We start from the raw sequence: 20,025 nt of genomic DNA, 5'->3' as shown, positions 1-20,025 counted from the left end.
TTTGGATAATACACAAGAATGAAGAATATTTTTATTAACATATCATAGAGAAAAGATGACTGGAGTAGACTTACCATCTGCTCCTTCACCACTTTTGCTTCTTTTATTACGGCGAACACGCCTACTTTCCTCTTCAGAATATGCCTTTTCATCAGGAAAGAAGAAATTCAGGAGGGCCATCTGTAAAATTAACAAGTAGATGTGTCAAAGGTTGGTCCTTGTTAGCTATATCCTACATAAGAAACAACCAACTGGCTTTCCATAGTCCATCTTTCCCTTAAATTCCATATATCTAAAGTCTGAGCCTACCTCTCCTTCTACTTTTCAGATGACTTTAATCATGGAGTCATTACTATTCGTATCACGTAGGTATGAATTTTTGGTTAATATCTGAGGCCTCTTTATTCTGATCTGATAGCACTATGAGAAATCCCTTAGGTTACATTTGTCCACAAACTTCTGGGATTTGCCATAAATTTCTGATTTTCCTTCCACATTGCTGATGGCTATCCGGAATTAGCCTTGGATTTTATATTACCCCTTGGACTTCATTATCACATACATCTGATTTTGTCATGTTCTTATTTATGCTCTGCTTTTAACTTGTTTCTAGAGCAGAGAGCACAGTACTGGGTGCCAGTATGTCAATTGTCTTATAAGAATTAAGTCATGGTAAAGTACACAATGCTCTGCCTTTTCCCAAACTCCAGAACATGTGGTCTAGAAGACTCATTTTAGTGAAAAACAAAAGTTGATTATTTTTCCTATTCTGTTTGTCAGTTTTTAATGAAAACACAAACCTGTTCTCCTTCAACTACTAATGTTTTTATACATTAATGTATCTGAATAAAAATAAATCTTGTATTAAAAAGTACTCATTTTGATATTTGGTCCTCTGCTATCTTATAATCATTGCTTATAGTAATATAATATGTTTGCTATATGAATGGGTCTGGTTTCAGTAATGATAATCATTGCTTCATTAAGTATATACTTGAGGTGACAAGATGTGCATAAGGGAAACAATGCACAGAGGCTTAGGGTTGTACCTTGGTGTGTTACCTTGGACAAATTTCTTAAGCTTTCATTTCCTCATTTGAAGATAGGGATGATAATAGCACTCTACTCTTAAAGCAGTTATAGAATCATCACAGGACCTATCTCATACAATACATAACCAATAAATATTAGATATTGCTAGATTTAAATACCTTAATTATTTTGAAAATTAAAATGAATACATTTTCATTCTATTGACAGCTGGAAAAAATAGTAATTCCAGAGTCTTCATGTATGGTGCATTTATTAGTTAAAAAAAATGGGCTGGCCCCATGAGAACCCTAACAGTCTATATAAACTTTCTTTAAGTTCCTATGATTCATTGTTTATATCAAACAACTATGTCTAGTAGGCTTAAGTGCAGTCATCTAGGAGAATAGATTCATTTATTAAGTACCAAAGAATAAATGAATATATGTAACTAGATATTATTAATGACATTGCATTTCAAACCATTTATACTGATCCACATGAAGTAGCTATTCTCCAGGGAGCCCACAGACGCCCCCTAAAACAATACAGGCTATCACCCATTGCTCTTGGTTACCTAGCAGAACTAGATGGTAAGACCCTATTGTTGAAGACAGAACACACTTAGGTTAACTTAGGTTAGAGGACACATAAATCAAGTTGGAACTGAGCTAGAAGCATACTTCCTGGTGGCTAGCATTCATGGTATTGGAAGATGCTATGCAGGCTATTTAGGGAGAAAAGTCATAAATGGTCTTATCCAGCTGTGGACCCTGCATGTAGCAAAACTGATCATTCAGACAAGATTTGCCCACTAGTGCAATAGTTGAGGGCAACATGTTGGTTTATGATTGGATTTGAGGCTTACCTCATAGGAGGAAATGCATGCTTGGTACTGGAAACCTGTTCAGAGGTCCATGGTTGGGGAAGTCAGAGGCCCTAGGTAGAAGCTTACTATTTTGATGTTTTGCTAAATGAACATGCAGTCAACTTGCCTTCTAAATATGTACATTTCTATTTATCCCAACACTGGGTAGCTTCCATGTGCACACATCCACACATGCATACTCGCATGGTTCAACTGGTTAGTATTTTGGAGTCACTTGACTGGAATATAAAATGTATTTTCCCGTAGAATCAAAAAATCTGGTTAGGCCCACAGAAATGTCATTTAAACCACCATATAAATGAACTAACACAACACTAATAATATAAAAATCAAACTGGAATTTAAAATAAGGTCTCAATCCTGCCAGGTGTGGTGGCCGGTATACATAAGCCCAGCACTCTGGAGACTGAGGCAGAAGATCATAAATCCAAGGTCAGGTTGTGCTACTTAATAAAACTGTGTCTGGAAGACAAACAATCAAATAAATAAACAAGACTCAAATCAAACCCCCAAACCAGAACCAGAAAGACTGCCAATAATGTTGGGATAGAACAAGCTTTTGTTATCTGTTTGTCTGTCTACCCACCCATTTATTTATTTATAATTCTTGTAACTGAGTACTTTAATCTATCTACCTATTTATTTATTTTTATAACTGGGAACTTGTTATCTATTCATCTATCTAACTAATTATTTATTCATTATTTTTATAACTTTGAATATTAGAACCTGGGCTATTTTGGATAGAATTTACTTTTATTTTAAGGCTTTGAAGAATATGTGAAGACATATTTGCTCTTTCACTAAATAACTCCAGTCTACTACAATCCTGAAGGGCTTTTGTTATTATAATTACATTACAGATGAATACATGCTTTGTTTAAAAGGAGCTTGAGATCACCGGGTGGACAAGAGGGAAGCACCTACTACAGATTGCTAATAAATGAGGCTTCTTCGAGGTGATGTTAACATCACCAGCCCTGAATGATGGAAAGGATTTAGTGATTAATGGGAAATGGAAAAGGAATTCCAGATGAAAGGGACATTGTATTGAAAGTCCCAGAGGAAAATGCAGTTTCTAAAACTGCTTGTAACTTAGGACGTGTGGTAGGAGGTGGAGAGGAATGGTAAGAGATGAACAGGGGGTGTTATGGGATTAGATGAGGCTAAGAAATTTATGCCAAATCAACCGCAGAGAATCAGGTGAAGGGTTTTTCCTTCCTGATTTTTTTTTGCATTATGAAAATGGAGATATATTTTACCTATAATAAAAATGTTATTTTAAAGTAAGAGATTTGACAAATGTACACATCTTTGTAATCTCTACTCAGCTCAAAATATAGAACATTTCCATGACTAGACACGTTTCTCTTACATCCCTTCTAGTCATTCTCTAGTATATTCTGTCCCAAGTTGACTTCAGTTCTGATTTCTTTTTTTTAAGATTTATTTATTTAATGTATATGAGCATCCTGTTGCTGAGACACCAGAAGAGGGCATCAGATCCCATTACAGATGGTTGTGAGCCACCATGTGGTTACTGGGAATTAAACTCAGGACCCCTGGAAGAGCAGTCAGTGCTCTTAACCACTGAGCCATCTCTCCAGCCCCCAGTTCTGATTTCTATTGTCACAGTTTGGTTTCTCCCATGCTATACTAAACTCTCACATATGCATATACATAATTTTTTATTCAGTATGCCCATGACATTAATTCCTGTTGTTATATGTATAAGCATTCCATTAGCTTTTAATAATTAATAGTATTTTATTGTAAGACTCTGTCCCTTAAATTTTTTTTGCCTGCATGTGCATGGGTGTGGTGTTACTAATGGAGTCTGGCTTTCTTACTAGTGGCTAAACCCTGAAAAAAATGACTCCTTTTCATCCAGTAGCCATCAACTGCCAATAGCTCCTAAGGGCATCTTATGACTCTTCCTCATCCATGCTGGAATGTTAATGGGTCCAGTGTTATACAGATCCTATATAGGTAACTGCAGACGCTGTGAGTTCATGAGTGTTATATCCATGTCCTGTCCAGAAAACAGTGTTTCTCAGAACTCTGACTCTTATGTTCTTTCAGCTCCCTTTTCCAAGATATTAAAATATCTCCAAGCTTGCAGCATAGAGCTATCACTCTTTCTTAAGTGCATCCTCCTACTGATATACATCTGGGTTACTTCTAGTTGTAGCTATAACAAATAAAGCTGATGTGAACACTTATGTGTAAGTTTTATGCAGATATATCTTTATTTTTTTCTAGAAAGACATCTAAGAATTGACCCTCTGGGTTATGCAATAGGTACCAAACTGCTTTCTAGAGTGATTGAGGTATTTTATGTGCCCACCATCAATGTATGTGAGTCCCAGAGTTTTCCATCTTCACTAATACTTGGTAATGTCAGTAATTTTCATTTTATTCATTACGGTAGATAAACACTGTTTTGTTATGGCTGTTTTTTATGTTCTTAAATTTCTTTTCTACTCTTACCCTGTTGTCAACTACTAGATTTCAAGTCACCCACCTAGAATGCATTCTCTAGATCCTTCAACTTTGTGGCTACAGGCTTGTCATCTAATTGAAACAACGATTAAGCCCATGTAAAAATAATAAACAGGCGACAAATGTAGTTTTGAATGGTGCTTTCAGTAAGATGCACATTGACTGGATTAGAGACCATTTGCTTACTACCTGAATTGCGGCTGCAATACCACAATTGTGGCTGTCTATACTCAAATTCCAGATGCTATTAAAATATAATGGTATTGCTGGGACAAAGGACTCCAAATGTAAATGGAGAACCATCACCAACTATACCCCCAGACATGGCTTCATGTGCTTTGGGTTTCCTCTTAAGCACAACTTCCATGTGAGGTCTGGTATGGAATTTTGTGCATTCTTATATCCTGGTAGTGGCAGAAAGAGAAGTTGTTCACATATATTAACTGTTCCAAAATGTCTGATGACAGCTTACAAGAATTTAACCTTCCAGAACAGGAGCGCTGGGAGAGAAACAAATTTATGCAGTCAACAGAAACAATTCCAGTTTCTACAGGTATAGGAGTATCTTAAAGTCCCTCAAAGAGAAGCTGTTGGTGGTACAGGATGTTCATAAGTCAAGTGTTCATTAGACAGGGATCACTTGAACCTGAAAATTCTTTGAATAAGCTATATTTTCTCAGACACTGAAAGAAAACAACACAAAACATAATTTAATCAAATGATTCCCTATTCACAGTGCCCTATTTGAGCCTCAATTAAAGGCAGGAGGGAAAACTATATTCTATATAGAATAATGGTAAAGACAAAAAACCCTCATCAGTAGCTTCTCATACAAGAAGCCTGAATTCTCGCTTTAGTCTGCATTCATTAGCATGGTCTCCAGAGGCATGTTGTAGAATATGAACAAAATAGTCTTCTCTTTCAGAGTATTGCTTTCCTATTGCACAAGGAGAGAGCACCAGGAATGTTGGCCACAGTTAGGCATTTTGCTCAAGGGGAAGAAAATCTAATTCTTTACACTTTATTATGTGATTACATTCTTGTTTCTTATGGTAAAATTACATGGTAAACAGCACCTGCAGATTACAGGGATCACAGCTAGAAACAATTTGTTAGCAGTGAGACACAAAGGATACATACATTATTGCAGTGACTCTCCGGGGATTACTACTACAAACACTTTTGTTTTCTAATATCAAACCCTATAACTTTATTGGATACTATTCACACGGCATAGAATGAATTGAATTTAATTCATTTTCTATTTCATTGCAAAGATACTGGATTATACTAGATGATTCACAGGAAATGACTCATAAGCTTTTTGAGGGAAGCAGCACAACTCATCCATTTTTTTTTTTTTGTAACTAGACCTGGTCCTAACACACAGTAGGCCCCTAATAAATATCTCTTTGTTAAGAGAATATCTAAACTATCTTAGTCAATTTTTTGCTGCTAAAACAAAGTACTTGAACCTGAGTAATTTATAAAGCACAGAACTTCATTTTCTCATAGTTTTGGAAACTGAAAAGACAAAATTAATGTTAAAATGACTGGTGAGGGCTGCACTCTATTTCCAAGATGGTGCCTTATTAGTACATCCTCCAGAAGGAAGGAATTCTGTGTGCTGGAAGGTAGAAAGCAGAAGGGAAGGAGAACAGACTGTTTTACCAAGACTCTTTTATATGGACTTAATCACATTTATAAGGAAGGGACTCTTAAGGCCTAATTAAATCTTAGAGCTCCCCCCATCTGATGATGTCATCTTATGAGCAATACCTGAATTTTTAGGGAGTCCACATTCACACACATTTTTTGAAGTCACAGTATGATTTCATCTTAATTGGGCCTGTTTTGGAGACCAACCAGGAAGGTACAGGCTAACACTTATATGATTAATATGTATCAAATTGATAGGATCCTAAAATTGAGAGCCTTTGTAGGTTAGTGTTTTCAAATTTTGATATACATCAGAATCACTACATATAAATATTAAAAGTACAGAATCCTAGGCCTTCTTCCCCCCCCCCAACTAAATTTAGACTGAGTAGGCCTGAGGTGAAATCCAAGAACTTGACCCAAATTTGCTCTTTAGGGGATTCAGACACACACAATCCCTGAGTCATATTTCAAGAGACTTCTGCATCATGTGTTCCATAACTAGTTTATAACTTAGAATGAAAAGGCTAAGTTGTCTTTTTTTTTCTTAGTAAAACAGGGTTCCTGAAGAGCTAGTGTTTTTCTACCTTTTCTTCTGTCAATCTTAATCAGGTTATAAAAAGTCAATACTTCATCTCTCTCAACAGGAGACATGTGTATATGAGGCTTTCTAAAATTAGTACATCTACATCATTTACTTTAAAAAGTTTTCTCTTTCAATATTCTGGAGTTAATTTATTAAATCTATCTTTCCTATTATAGCCAATGTCATCTCATCATCATTATCATCTATCAATAATCGGCTGAGACTTCTGAAACATTAAAATGTCTTCTGTTCTGAGGGCCTGAGGAGAAGACTAAGCACATGCTTTTTTTTTTTTTTTTTTTTCCAGAAGACTAAGTTCAGTTACCTGCACCAATTTCAGGGAGCTCACAAGTCCCCATTACCCCATACCAGGGAACCTTTGCCCTCTTTGAAACTTCAAAGGTGCACACACACACACACACACACACACACACACACACACACACACACTTTTTAAAATAAGATCATTTATTCTCTGAAATGTCAGTCGTTTCTCCTTGCAGTGCTAGAGATTGGACAGGGCTTTGCATATGCTAGGCAAGCATTCTACTACTGAGCTGTATTTTAAATGCTTAACTAAATCTTCAAGCGCTTCCATCATAGCAAGATAGGGATATTCCTGTAGTCATTAGTGAAGTAGTATTGTCCATTGAGCTTGGTAAACACATCTTAGACATAAAACAAATCAAAAGGTGGTACTGAACACACTTTAGTCTTATTAAGAACACTTAACATGCTTTGATTATAAACAGTAAGTCTGGAGACAGTCATTCAGAGTGTTGTCTTTTGAACAAACATTTTGTGCATAGCACATGGAAGGTACTGAGTTAGACAGTATTTTAAACATATATAGACAAAGGGCAAATCACACAATTTATCTGCAGTGTAATGATAGTACTTCTTTGGAGATAAAAATATTTCCAACGCAGTGGTAAGAAGAAAGGCAGAGTACTTGCTGCTTGCTGAACATAGTGCAGTGCAGTGTGCCACTTTCTGGGAGTAAGCAAACAAGACCATTCGACATTGATCAAAGCAGCATCTCACAGGGGATACCACCAGCTGAGTTGGGGTGGCAGTGGTAGCAGTATGCCTATACACCAAATGAAATTGGCTCCTTGAATATCTCTGATGTGGATGCTAGGTTTTTGTTTTGTTTTTTTTTTTCATTCATGCAATAGATACATTGGAAGACATGTGAAATTATGTAGTAAAGCTAAACATAAAAGCTAAACACAATGAACATTTTGCATCACACATAGAGCTAAAAGCTGTCTCTGGATACTGCTTCCTGGGCAGTCTGACTAAAAAACAAATCAATGTCAAACAATGCAAGTTACTGCAAAATAGAAAATTTTAGAAAGTACAGTACCTCTGCTTAGGAAGATTATCTTAGTGTGGTATCAGTGTTAAATTGCATAACAAACCAGCTCAATGTTTAGCTTTTTCTTATTCAGTTTTGGCTTGTACAAGTTACCTAACCTTTATTAAATAATGCTTTATATATCTTAATATAAGTTTTATTCTCTTTATAGGCACCTCAAAGAGGGTTCCGAATTTGTTTAGACTTGTCTGTAGGACAAGTATGAAATCTGCTTATGATGCATATCAAGGGGGAAAGGTGAGCTATTATAAAAAAAAATGACTATTAATGACAGAGGGAGAAATGCACCCTTTCAGCTTTCCATATCCCATGTTCATTTCTATTTCTGATATCCAAAACAGAGGTGAAAAACGACAAGCTTCTTGAACTGATTTGTATCAATGGACAATACAAGCGTGTCCAGCTTTTATATGACTTTGAAATTCATAACCAGCACAGATGTCATATTTATCTCATTGATCTATTTTGTTAGAGTCAGAATCATGCTTAATGTGAAGTGGCAAGAGAGGACCACCACTACTGGGATTTTGGAAGTCAGCTGGCCTATCAGCATTAAAGCTATGTTCATTGGTGACATATGTGGAGACACAATGACAGAAGGATACCCAAGCATCTTTGGTATGGCGAGCTTTATAGCATAACCACAAGCAGGCAGAACATAAGACATATTGTAAAGGATGCACTAAGGCATAGCTTCAAATAACACAGCATAGCTGTGGGTTGCTGGGGAAAATAGCAGCAGAGACCAGCTAGGAATACAATATGGAATTTGGAAACTTTTTTGGAGAAAGGCTTTTAGGTGACCACAAGTTGAACACAGAAATACAGGCAGTGACAGACTGTACAAATAGCATCTGCAAGTACAAATCAAAAAGGAGTTTGTATGTATGTATGTATGTCATATAGAAAGGACTTATAATTGAAGATTTATAAGTGATATATTTAATTAAGAGGAAGGACAATGAAATATACTGGATATCACTTCCTTCCTGTAGGAATTATCTGCTAATTTAATTTGTAATTCCTCATACTTCTAAGATCAAAGCACTTTGGTATATTAAAGGACAAAGAAGGTCCTCCATTTGTAATACTTGGAAATCACTAAAGATTATTATTTGTGAGCAGGACCAGATTATAAACCAGCTGCACCATAGGTTAAGAAAATAAGTTCAAGTGCATCCTCTTGATTGTGAATTAAAGACTGAAAATTGTGTCATTTTGATAACAAAATGACACCTTTTTACCTTCATGAAGCTGGACTAACAGGTCAGAGCATGAAGGTGACCAGATTGAGATTGCTTGCATAATCTATTTTAAACTAGAACTTTTTTCCCTTGTTCAAGATTTCTCTGTCAACAGCATTCTACAAAATCTATTTTGTTCTTTATAGAGACCCAAGCCATGTAAACTCTGTAAATTAAAATATATTTGGCCATGATATTAAAAATCAAGCATGGAAGAAGGATAAAAATGAGGTAGGCAGTGACTAAAAAGTGGTAACCATAAGAACTTACCAGTGAGGACTAGGTAAAATGAAAGTAAGAAACAGATCACTATTCACTCTGAGACAGAAACAAATGTTTCAGATATCCTAGGAAAATTAAGCAGTGGAGAGGATTTTAGGGAGACATAAATCACATTCTGTGTAAGTTGATGCTAAAATAAATTGTAAACTAGTTTTAACCCAAAACTAGCTCTCTAAAATGAGAATATAGAAAACAAATCTTAAGAGCCATGGTGGTACACATCTACAATCCAAAGACTTGAAAGGCTAGGGTACGAGGATCATGATGGTGGAGAGGGAGGGGGAAAAGAGAGCGGGGAGAAAAAGGAGAGGAAGAAGGAGAGAGGAATGGGAGGGAAGAGGAGAGGAGAAGACAGGGCAGGAAAGAGGGTGTGGGGGGCAAGGAAAGGACAGAGGGAGAGAGATCGCAGAGACCAGTTGATAACTTCAAAGAGAAGGTTAGGGAAGATAGGATGGAGTCTAAGATACAAATATCCTAAGGACAGGCGGGTTAATCACTAGTGATATGATTAGGAGAGATTCAGCCCATAATTGTCTGAAACAAGCCAAAGGATTAGAAAAAACTGTAGAAGACCTGGGGCTCAAATTCATCATTTTAAATACTGTAAAACTAGATCCACTAGGGGCATAGAAGGATTGGCAAGAAAGTTGCAAGGGTAGAAAGAAAGATCATTGCACTGTGAGATTAGTGCAATCCGAAGTTGCAGTTCAGTTCTCAGTTAACTTGGCATTTTTGTTGCTCCTCTGTCCAGGAGGAGCCAGGCCTCCTGGTGTAAATACCAAATAACTGGTTATGGGACATAATGGCAGGCCAAAATTGTTACAGTAGCTGTATAACAGACAAGAAGAAACAAAAACCAACATGGCTGCTGATTAGAATCCACTTCTAGACTGTGTCTATGGAAAAATTTCCTCAGAGGAAAATTCCTGCCTTTGATTTGTGACCATACCACTGCACAATGAAAGCCTCTTGCTAAATATTGTCTCCTAAGTTTTTTCCATAGCATCACAACAGAGCTACCCACTCAAAAGAAATTAGGATAAAATATAATCAAATAAAGTATAGCAAAACAACAGTTTCAGTAGAGGTAATTTTATGTATATCCTATGTTTGGATGCTAGTTTTTGGGAGAAAGCCATCTTCCCACAGAGCAATGGAGAATCAGATTCCATCACTGTCTACTGATCTCTTTCATAGAGCTTCTACCCTAATGAATCCTTAGTTTCTACTGATGGGTAAACAGTGTAGATTTGTCCAGCTCATACCTAACTGCCCCTAATTGCAAATATTTCCAAAAGAATCATCAGAAAATTAATAAAAGTTAACACTTAACAGGGATATAGACATATACACGAGGTAGCTGACTAACCAAGCCATGTTAGCACCATTGCCTCCCAAGACTCCATTAAAATGATATTAAACAAATAAAGAAGCAATACAGGATATCAGCAGAAAAAAGATTTCAATAGGTCTCTGAAAGACAGAAAGTGGGTGGAATTCTGGGTAATAAAGATGGACTAATCAAGAGAAAGTAGAAGAGGGACTTTAGAGCTTGGGAAGATATGAGTCTTCCCAAAAAGACAATGAAGTAGTTTAAAAATTGGAAAGGACAAATGAAAAGACAGTGAGGTGCTGGGAAGACAGTGCATCATGGAGCACTTAGGCCTGGATTTTGAGTCAGAGATCTTTCCCCCATGTATACAATCTGTAGTCATCAGGCATTTAGTTCCAATTGTTCCCCCTCCAAATCAGAAAGCTTTTTCTAAAGAGATTAAATAAACTGTGAAAGAATTGAGGTATATTGTATGAACACTACTGCTCCAGAGCAAAGACTTACATATGAACTTTGTAAGTCCCCAAGCATAATGACTATGCAGATTGGGTGTGGCTTATTGTCTTGCAGGCTTCATATAGAGTATGCTAGACACTTTCCTCAACAATAGATACATTTTAACAGTTCAGAAAATCAAAAGACAAAGTCCCTAAGAGCTTTCAGAAAGGAAAACCATTAACAGTTAAATGGACAAAATTTTGAATAAATTGATCCTCTTACCAGAAAAACTATTTTTAAGAGAAAGCAATAGAGAAACACTTTCAGAGATCTGAAGAGAAATTATTTTGAAAATGTAATCTGTCTCTTAACTCTAAATTGAGTCTGACAGCAAAAGAAAGATGTTTGTATTTTACAAATTCTCAAACTTAACATTTTACACTCTATCCCTACCAAGTTACTTAGGGATATATTCTAGAAAACGTGAGAGTAAACTATGATTGACACATAGATTAGCTTCTGGAAACAGTGGATCTAAAACCAGAGACTAATGAAAGTAAGGCCAAGGCTGAAGGCTGCATGGCAGGCCTGAGGAGCACAAAAGCCCAACTGAAGCAAACAAGGCTCTAAAAAGAAAGGTACCTGTAATCATTTCCTGTCGGTTGCTGTGACAAAACACCTTGATCAAAAGCAACTTGGAGAGGAAAGTAGATCACAGTCTACCATTGAGGGATGTCAGGGCAGGAATACAGGAAGGAACTTGAAGGCAGAACTGTTATCCCACACTACATTACTTCTGACTAGGAAATTACAGCCAAGAAATTATAGCAGAACTGAGGAGGTTGCTGTTTGCTGGCTACCTCTCAGGCCCATGCTTAGCTAGCTTTTTTATACAGCCCAGTACCACCTGCCTAGGAATATTGGAATCCAAAGAATGCTGGCTCCTCCTGTATCAATTAATCCTTAGGACAAGTCCCATAGACATGTCTACAGGTTAATTTGATCTAGGAAATGCCTCGATCAAGCCTCTTTTCTTAGATGACATGGGGCTATGTCAATTTGACAATTAATGATAACTATAATAGCATCCACAAGATGCAGGAACAGAGGCTACTAACTACATTCATCATGAAGCAATTAGAGAAACTTATGGGCATCATAGGCAATACAATAAAAAACAGAATCAGAGAATTAAAAAAATCACACAATAAATTTCCTATTTTAAAGATTGATGGAGAGAAAAATTTTAATTAAAATTTATTTTAAAATTTTCCAACTATTTTAATAGCTAACACTATTATAAACAATGTTTGATTTTTAAGTTACAGCACTAGCCAAAATATTAAAGCATAGGATATTTTAATTACAGAGGTAGTTATAGATGTGGAACAAAACACAAATATTATCCCTTTTGGCAGTGTAAAAATAAAAGTACAAACAAAAGAAGTTGGTAGACTTGAAGGGGTTAGAGACAGAGAACAAGGGAATTTAATGGCCTCCTCTTAGAGAGTTAAGATTTGCTGTCTATAGTTTAAGGAACAAGAAAGGTCTATGTGTGGTCCTCACACAAATAAATGAATTAAGAACATAGTAACTACATTGAGACAACATGGAGGATCAGTGATATAAAGCCTCATTTGTCATATCAAAAAGATGTTGATGTCTAAGATAGAGAAATCAGGAAATAGCATAATACATGGGAACAATTGCCAGAACAACCAAGCAGCAATAAATATAGACTGAAAGGTACTAACATCAGAGGATTAAGATTGGAACAGTGAATTCCATATATTATAAACTTATTTGTCCATAGTTCATACTTTCTGAAACCACATGCATTCACTATTTCGCTACTTCATAAGATACAAAGATAATCATATGGCTATTTCAAAATCAACCAGGAACCTTAAAACAGAAACCTAAATTCAAACCAGCCTGAGAAATTCCACCTGAGTGTTGACAAGGAGCCATTTCTACATACCCTCTCTGATATCTGCCTTAAAGCCTATGCCCTTTCTCTTAAACCTTTTAAACTGAACACAAATTATGGATACAGTTATTACCTGCTTTATTTTCATCCATAGAGGGTTTTTTATTTTCTTTTATACTTATAAAACCCAGAAATACCTTAGTGTAAAACTTGGTAATTTTTGGCATGTGTAAATCTATCAACACAGTTAAAATAATGATGACGAGTTGTGTGTGTGTGTGTGTGTGTGTGTGTGTGTGTGTGTGTGTGAGTGTATTCCTTTCTACTGATGCAATATTTTTGAGCTTTGGAGTAGTGGTGTAAGACAGATGTCCAATTAGAATTGAGCATCCTGAAATCCCCTAGTCTCTGTAAAATGATCAATTGTTAGTCTTTGTATTAACTGCCATCAGCTGAAAAGAAGCTTCTCCAATATCGGTTCAAAGAGCACTAATCTCTGGGCATAAAGATGAGAATTTAGGGGGCAGTTTAATACTAAGTCCATTTAGCAGAGTAATAGCATTAGCTTCTCCCTTAGGACCTATGACCTAGCCAGCCATGGTTTTTCACCCAGTTAATGGTGTCAGACATGTCAACAACACAAAAAGAGGTAACCCATACCTGCCACTGGGCTTTGTATTTGATAGCCTATGGTATCTGAGAGAGGTTGTTCACATGTTATAGGGTAATTCATATATATATATATATATATATATATATATATATATATATATATTTTTTTTCAGGAAGCTTCTAGAGTAATAGGCTTCCACATGTCACTTTCAAAAGCCTTTAGTGTTAGCAATCCCTTCCCATACTCCCTCCTTTACCCTGATCTCCTATCCCCCTTCCCATTAAATCTTTCCTGTTCCATTATTTCTCTTTTTTCCAGGAAAACTTGTTATTGAAAACAATATATCTCAATCATAGTTTACCCTCCCTCTACTCCTCCAAGATCTTCTCTACTTCCCCTGCCCCCCAGATTCACTTTCCCCCCATATCCCTTCAGAAAAGAGCAGGCCTCAAACAGGCTAAACAGGATGAAAACAAGATACAGAAGGACAAGGCAACACCCCACATATTAAGGCTGGAGGAAAAGGGTCCCAAGAGTAGGCAAAGGAGTCAGAGACACGCCTGTCCCCACTTTTAGGAGTTGCACAAAAAGACCAAGCTACACAACTGTAACATGTATACAGTGGGCTTGGTGCAGATCAATACAGGCACCATGCTTGCCACTTCAGTCTCTGTGAGCCCATATGAGCCCTGCTTAGCTGGTTCAGTGGGCCATGTTCTTCTGCTGTCCTCCACCACTACTGACCTCTACAATCTCTCCTCCCCCTCTTCTGTGGGGTTTCCTGAGATCCTAGGGAAAGGGCTCTATGGAGATCTCCAATTTAGACTTTCATCCCACCTGTGTTCTATCCCTCTTCCATTGAAAATTCCCCCCTTGGCTCCTTCATAGTTTTCTGACTTCTATGGGTACTTCAATTTGGATGCACATCTCAAAGTTAGTATCTGTATATGAGAGAACGTATTATATGATTTGTCTGGTTTACCTATCTCACTTAGAATGATTACTTTTCAGTTCCATCTATTTACCTGAAAGTTTCATAACTTCATTTTCTTTATAGCTGAATAATTCTTAGTTTAGTTTTTATTGCTGTGATAAACATCATGGCCAAAAGCAACTTTGGAAGGAGGGGGTTTATTTTATTTTAAAACATAAGTCTATCACAAAGGGAAGTCAGGGCAGGAACTCAAAGCAGGAAGCTGGGGGGATAAACTGAAACAGAGACCATGGACCATGAAGGAAGTCTGTTTACTGGCTTGTTCCCCATGGTTTACCCAGCATGCTTTCTTATACAACCCATGACAGCCTATCCAGAGGTGTCACTGCCCACAGTATGTCAAGTCCTCCATCAACATCAATCATTAATCAAGAATATGCTCCACCACCACGCCCACAAACCAATGATGGAGGCATTTTCTTAATTGAACTTTAGCCTCCCCTAATGATCCTGGTTTGTGTTAAGTTGACAAAAAATCCAACCATTATGTATATGTATCATATTTTCATTGTCCATTCTTCAGTTGATGGACAACTATGCTATTTTCATTTCCTGACTGTTGTGAATGGAGTAGCAATGAATATGGAGTTAAGATTAAGTATCTCTGTAGAAGGATACAGTCATTTGGGAATATGCCCAGGAGTGGGACAGCTGAAATAGCCTGCCAATGTACCAATAATGAACATACTAAGAAAGAAATCAGGGTAACAATTCCATTCACAATGGCCTCAAAAATTATCTGAGAATAAATATAAGTAATGAAAACTTGAAAACACAAATTTGAAAAACAACATAAGATTGAAAGATCTCCCATGCTCATGGATTGGTAGTATTAATATCATGAAAATGTCCATTGTAACAAAAGCAATGTACATATTCAGTGTAGTATCCATCAAAATTCCAGTGTAATATTCACATAAATTGAAAAGGCAATCTCAAAAGTCATATGGAAACAGAAAAGGCCAATATGGCCAAGATGACCTTTAACAATAAAAGCATTGCTGGAGGTGGCACCATCCCTGATTTCAAGTTATAATATAGAGCCACAGTAATCAAAACAGTATGGTACTTATAGTAAAACAAACACACTGATCAAGGGAATAGACTTGAGGACCCCAATATAAGCCTATGTTCTTACAGCCACCTGATTTTTGGCAAAGTGGCCAAAATACACACTAAAAAGGAAAGAATATTAACTATGCACTGCTGGTCAAACTGGATAGCTACACATAAAAGAATGAAACTACATCTTTATCTCTTACCTGCACAAAGCTTAACTACAAACGAATCAAAGACCTCAACATAAGACCTGATATCCTGAATCTGTTAGAGGTTAAAGTAGGGAATATGTTTCAACTTATAGACCCAGGAAAGAATTTTCTGAACAAGATACTGGTAGCACAGGCTACTAACTATTGAAAAATGGGACCTTGTGAAATGGAAAAGCTTATGTATAGCAAAGGACATGATCATTTGAATGAATAGACAGCCCACAGAATGGGAGAAATGTCTTTACCAGGTATACATCTGGCAGAGGGTTACTGTCTAGAATATGGTAAGAACTAAAAAATAAACACACACAAGCATAAAGAAAACAAACATAATTAAAACTTGTGGCATGGAAATGGACAGTTTTGAAAATTAGAAATGCAGTAACTGAGAAATATTTTTTAAACATGTTCCACATCCTTAGTCATTGCAGAGAGGCAAATTAAAACTACTTTGAAAATTCATCTTAGCCCTGTCAGAATGGCTAAGATAAAAACCAAAGCAAATGATAACAAACACTGGTGCAGATGCGGGAAAGAGGAATACTTCTTTACTGCTGGTGGGAGTGTAAACTGCTGTGGAGGTTCCTCAAAAATCTAGCAACAGATCTAGTATATGCTCCTGGCTTCTGTGCAGGTGCTGAGCATCTGAACTCAGGTCTTCATGGTTGTATGGCAAACACTTTACAAATGGAGCTATCTCTTCAGCCCTCAATGTTGTTTTAGCTTGCATTTCCCCAATGACTAATGTGCTGAACATCTTTTCATAGATTCCTTTGAAGAAATTTCTGTTCAAATGTTTTATTTATTTTCAAATAGTGAGATATCTACTTATTATCCAGGTTTTAATAATTCATCCAATACAATAGTCTTGATATAAGTCAGATAAGTGCTATGCAAATATTTTATTTATTCTAATCTATGGTATGTGTTTTAATTTCTTTTTTCTTTGAGAAGTTCATGCAGTATAGTTTTATCATATTCTTCTCAGAACCCATCATCCATGCCTACCCAACTTATAATATTTCCCTCTTTAAAAAAGGAAAAAAACCCCACTAAACCCACTAAAAATCGTTGAGATTTGAGTTTGCTCTCTACTCCTGGGCATAGAATTGCCCTAAAGTGTGGCTGATATACCCAGTGTCATTCCATTGAAGAAAATGGTTTTCTTTCTTCCAACATGTACCAATTGCAAGTAACTTCTTGGTTAGGGGTAGAATTTTGTATCCTTTCCCCCGCTTTGTATTGGGAATTTTGTTAGCACACTGTCTTGATTACTATAACTTGTTAATAATACACCATGAAATCAGGCAACACATGACCTTCAACTTTTTGTTATTGCTTTAGATATTCTAGATCATTTGTCAATAGATGTTTTAAAATCATCTTCTTGGCTTTTGCCAAAATCTAGGATTACATTACATTTATATAATCAAATTTGTGAAAACTGGGATTTTAATATTGCAAAATTTTGATGCTATTTATTAGTGTTTGAAAATTTATGATTGTTTATTATTAATATATATCAGAATATGATTCATTATTTTGAGTTTTAACCAGTTTATTTAATTCTTGAATTAGAATTATTATCAAGGAACAAATTTAAAATAAAATTGGATTATCATGTCAAAAGATCTTACATCATACAAAGTGCAGTTCTGAGGACAATAAAACAGTAAGAAAATGGGGCATGGATGGACCTCCGTGGCAGAGTGTATGGCATGCTTGATATGGAATATGATTGATTTTAATAGTGACATTATATCATGTGAATTAGTTATACTGACTTAATAGTTCTTGTAATTGCCTTATAACTTTCTTATGACTTACAAAGATGACCATGTCTGCATATAAAGATAGTATCATTTTCAAACACTATAATAAACAGCAACAAAATTAGTTGCCTTCTTTTCCTATATATTTGGCTAGAACTTCTAGCACATTAACTAGAAGTGATGACAAAAGACGTCATTGCTTTGTTTCTAGTTTCAGAAAAAAAGTCTTCAAATTTTCATCTCCAGATAACACTAGCCATAGGTTGTCCTTTATAAGAATGAGAAAATATCTGTATATTACAATTTGTTTGATTTCATTAAATGCTTTTCTACATGCACTTATATGATCATATGATTTTCATTCTTGAAATTTTTAATGAAGTATATTACATTGATTTTTTTTCCATCTTAAAATTAGGTCATAGCTGATATGTAAGTTGAAAACAACATAGTGAATAACTTTTCCTATATGCAGATGCCTGAAATAGAACATTAGGAAGAGAGTTCAGACTTTCGTTGAAGTATGTGGACAATGATGAATGGATGCACTTTTCCTGTTTGTTCATCTTATCACTTATCCACATATCCATCCATCCATCCATTTCTCAACAATTCACTGTGTACTAGTTTTAATATAATACTATGCACAGCAACACACATCTAAAGAATTGTAGATGTTCTTCCAAGGCTTACAATTTAGTGAGGACGTAAAACTAAATACTCCAAGGCTAGATGGTTAGGTCACTGAAGGAAGTCAGTGGAGCCACAGAAGAGAGAGTTCTTCCGGAAAATGTAGAGAAGTTGGGAAGGATGACTTCTGAGCTGACTTTTAGGAAGTAAGCAGAGATTTCTGAGCAGGTCTGAGAAAGAAGGGAACTCCATAAAAGTGGCCACAGTTCACAGCAGTGCTTTTTAAGTTTCTCCACACTTCCCAATGTTTCCTTTACCCTGGCTTCTCCCATGGCAGAAGAGGGAAGGACAGTCTTAACTCTTAGAATGTTTTCTACTTTAGAAGAATATACATGTATGTGTATGCATATATGACATATAATATACATTCAAGTAAATATGAAATACTTTCATTTAATCCCAAGTAAAATTCACACTGCAGCAAGATACAACCTGAACTCTGGCAGATCACTGTCAGTCTATGAATCAGAGTTCTATGTGGAGGAGTGGAAGGTGACTGGTAAACAATCAACAACTAAGAGTAGTATTTTGAGGTAATTGTCTAACCTCAGAATCACGTCAATCAGCCATTAAGCATGCAATTAGAAATACTGTAGCTTCAAAGCTTGTAAGTTTGCCTAAGGATCTAAATTATCATTTGCTCACTCTTTGATTACCCCAGCTCTATGATGAGCCAAGTTCTACCTAACACTGCCAAAAAGTAACAAGAATTTTAAAGAGCTTTAAACAAGTTTTCAAATTTCTTTAGCAAATCTAGTCAGCTGTACAGTATCTTCCTGGGGTCTTGAATTGTCATTGAACTTGGACTATGCAGAGCCAAGTTCTTTTATTTTTTTCTTTTTTCTTTTCTTTTTTTTTTCTTTTCTTTTCTTTTTTTTTTCGAGACAGGGTTTTTCTGTGTAGCCCTGGCTGTCCTGGAACTCACTCTGTAGACCAGGCTGTCCTCGAACTCAGAGCCAAGTTCTAAGCAATAAATAATCATGTTAGTACTGAAATCCTTGGGTCATTCCCAATTTTCAGTCTGACTTACACTTACGGTTGAAATAGTAACCAAAGACCTTACCTCGGATCATACATAGTTGTATGAAAAGTGCTGCCTTGAGAATGTTTTGTATCATTCCTTGTCAAGAGGTAAGATTATATTCAACAAATACATTTATCATACAAGAGAAACTCTGCGGCCCTGGCTGGGTTAGAACTCATTATGTAGACTAGGCTGGCTCTACGTTACTCTCTCTCCAGTGTTGGGGTTAAAAGGCATTTGCCACCACTCCTAGCTAGAAATTTTTGTTGAATGACAAGATTTCCATATCCTTCAAATGCAGAAACATAGTTAAAGTGGGACTGGTATTTGCTAGACATGACTGTCAATCCTGTAACAGCTATTATGCCTTTTACTTATAGTGTCATCA

General features: G+C 36.2%; 1 protein-coding gene across 12 annotated transcripts in view; it reads right to left on the bottom strand.

Moving 5' to 3' along the window:
- The window catches only part of Eda (ectodysplasin A), a 331,809-nt gene that overhangs the window by 77,142 nt on the left and 234,642 nt on the right, over positions 1 to 20,025 (bottom strand). For all 12 annotated transcript variants that reach the window (XM_076919123.1, XM_076919122.1, XM_076919126.1 and 9 more), the window contains exon 2: positions 75 to 180. In XM_076919123.1, the coding sequence (XP_076775238.1) occupies positions 75 to 180 (106 nt within the window). The remainder of the gene's footprint in view (positions 1 to 74; positions 181 to 20,025) is intronic.

This window comes from Arvicanthis niloticus, chromosome X (genome assembly GCF_011762505.2).
Source record: "Arvicanthis niloticus isolate mArvNil1 chromosome X, mArvNil1.pat.X, whole genome shotgun sequence".
NCBI lineage: Eukaryota > Metazoa > Chordata > Mammalia > Rodentia > Muridae > Arvicanthis > Arvicanthis niloticus.
Note: the sequence above shows the minus strand (reverse complement) of the source record. Positions and strands in the feature narration are given on the sequence as shown.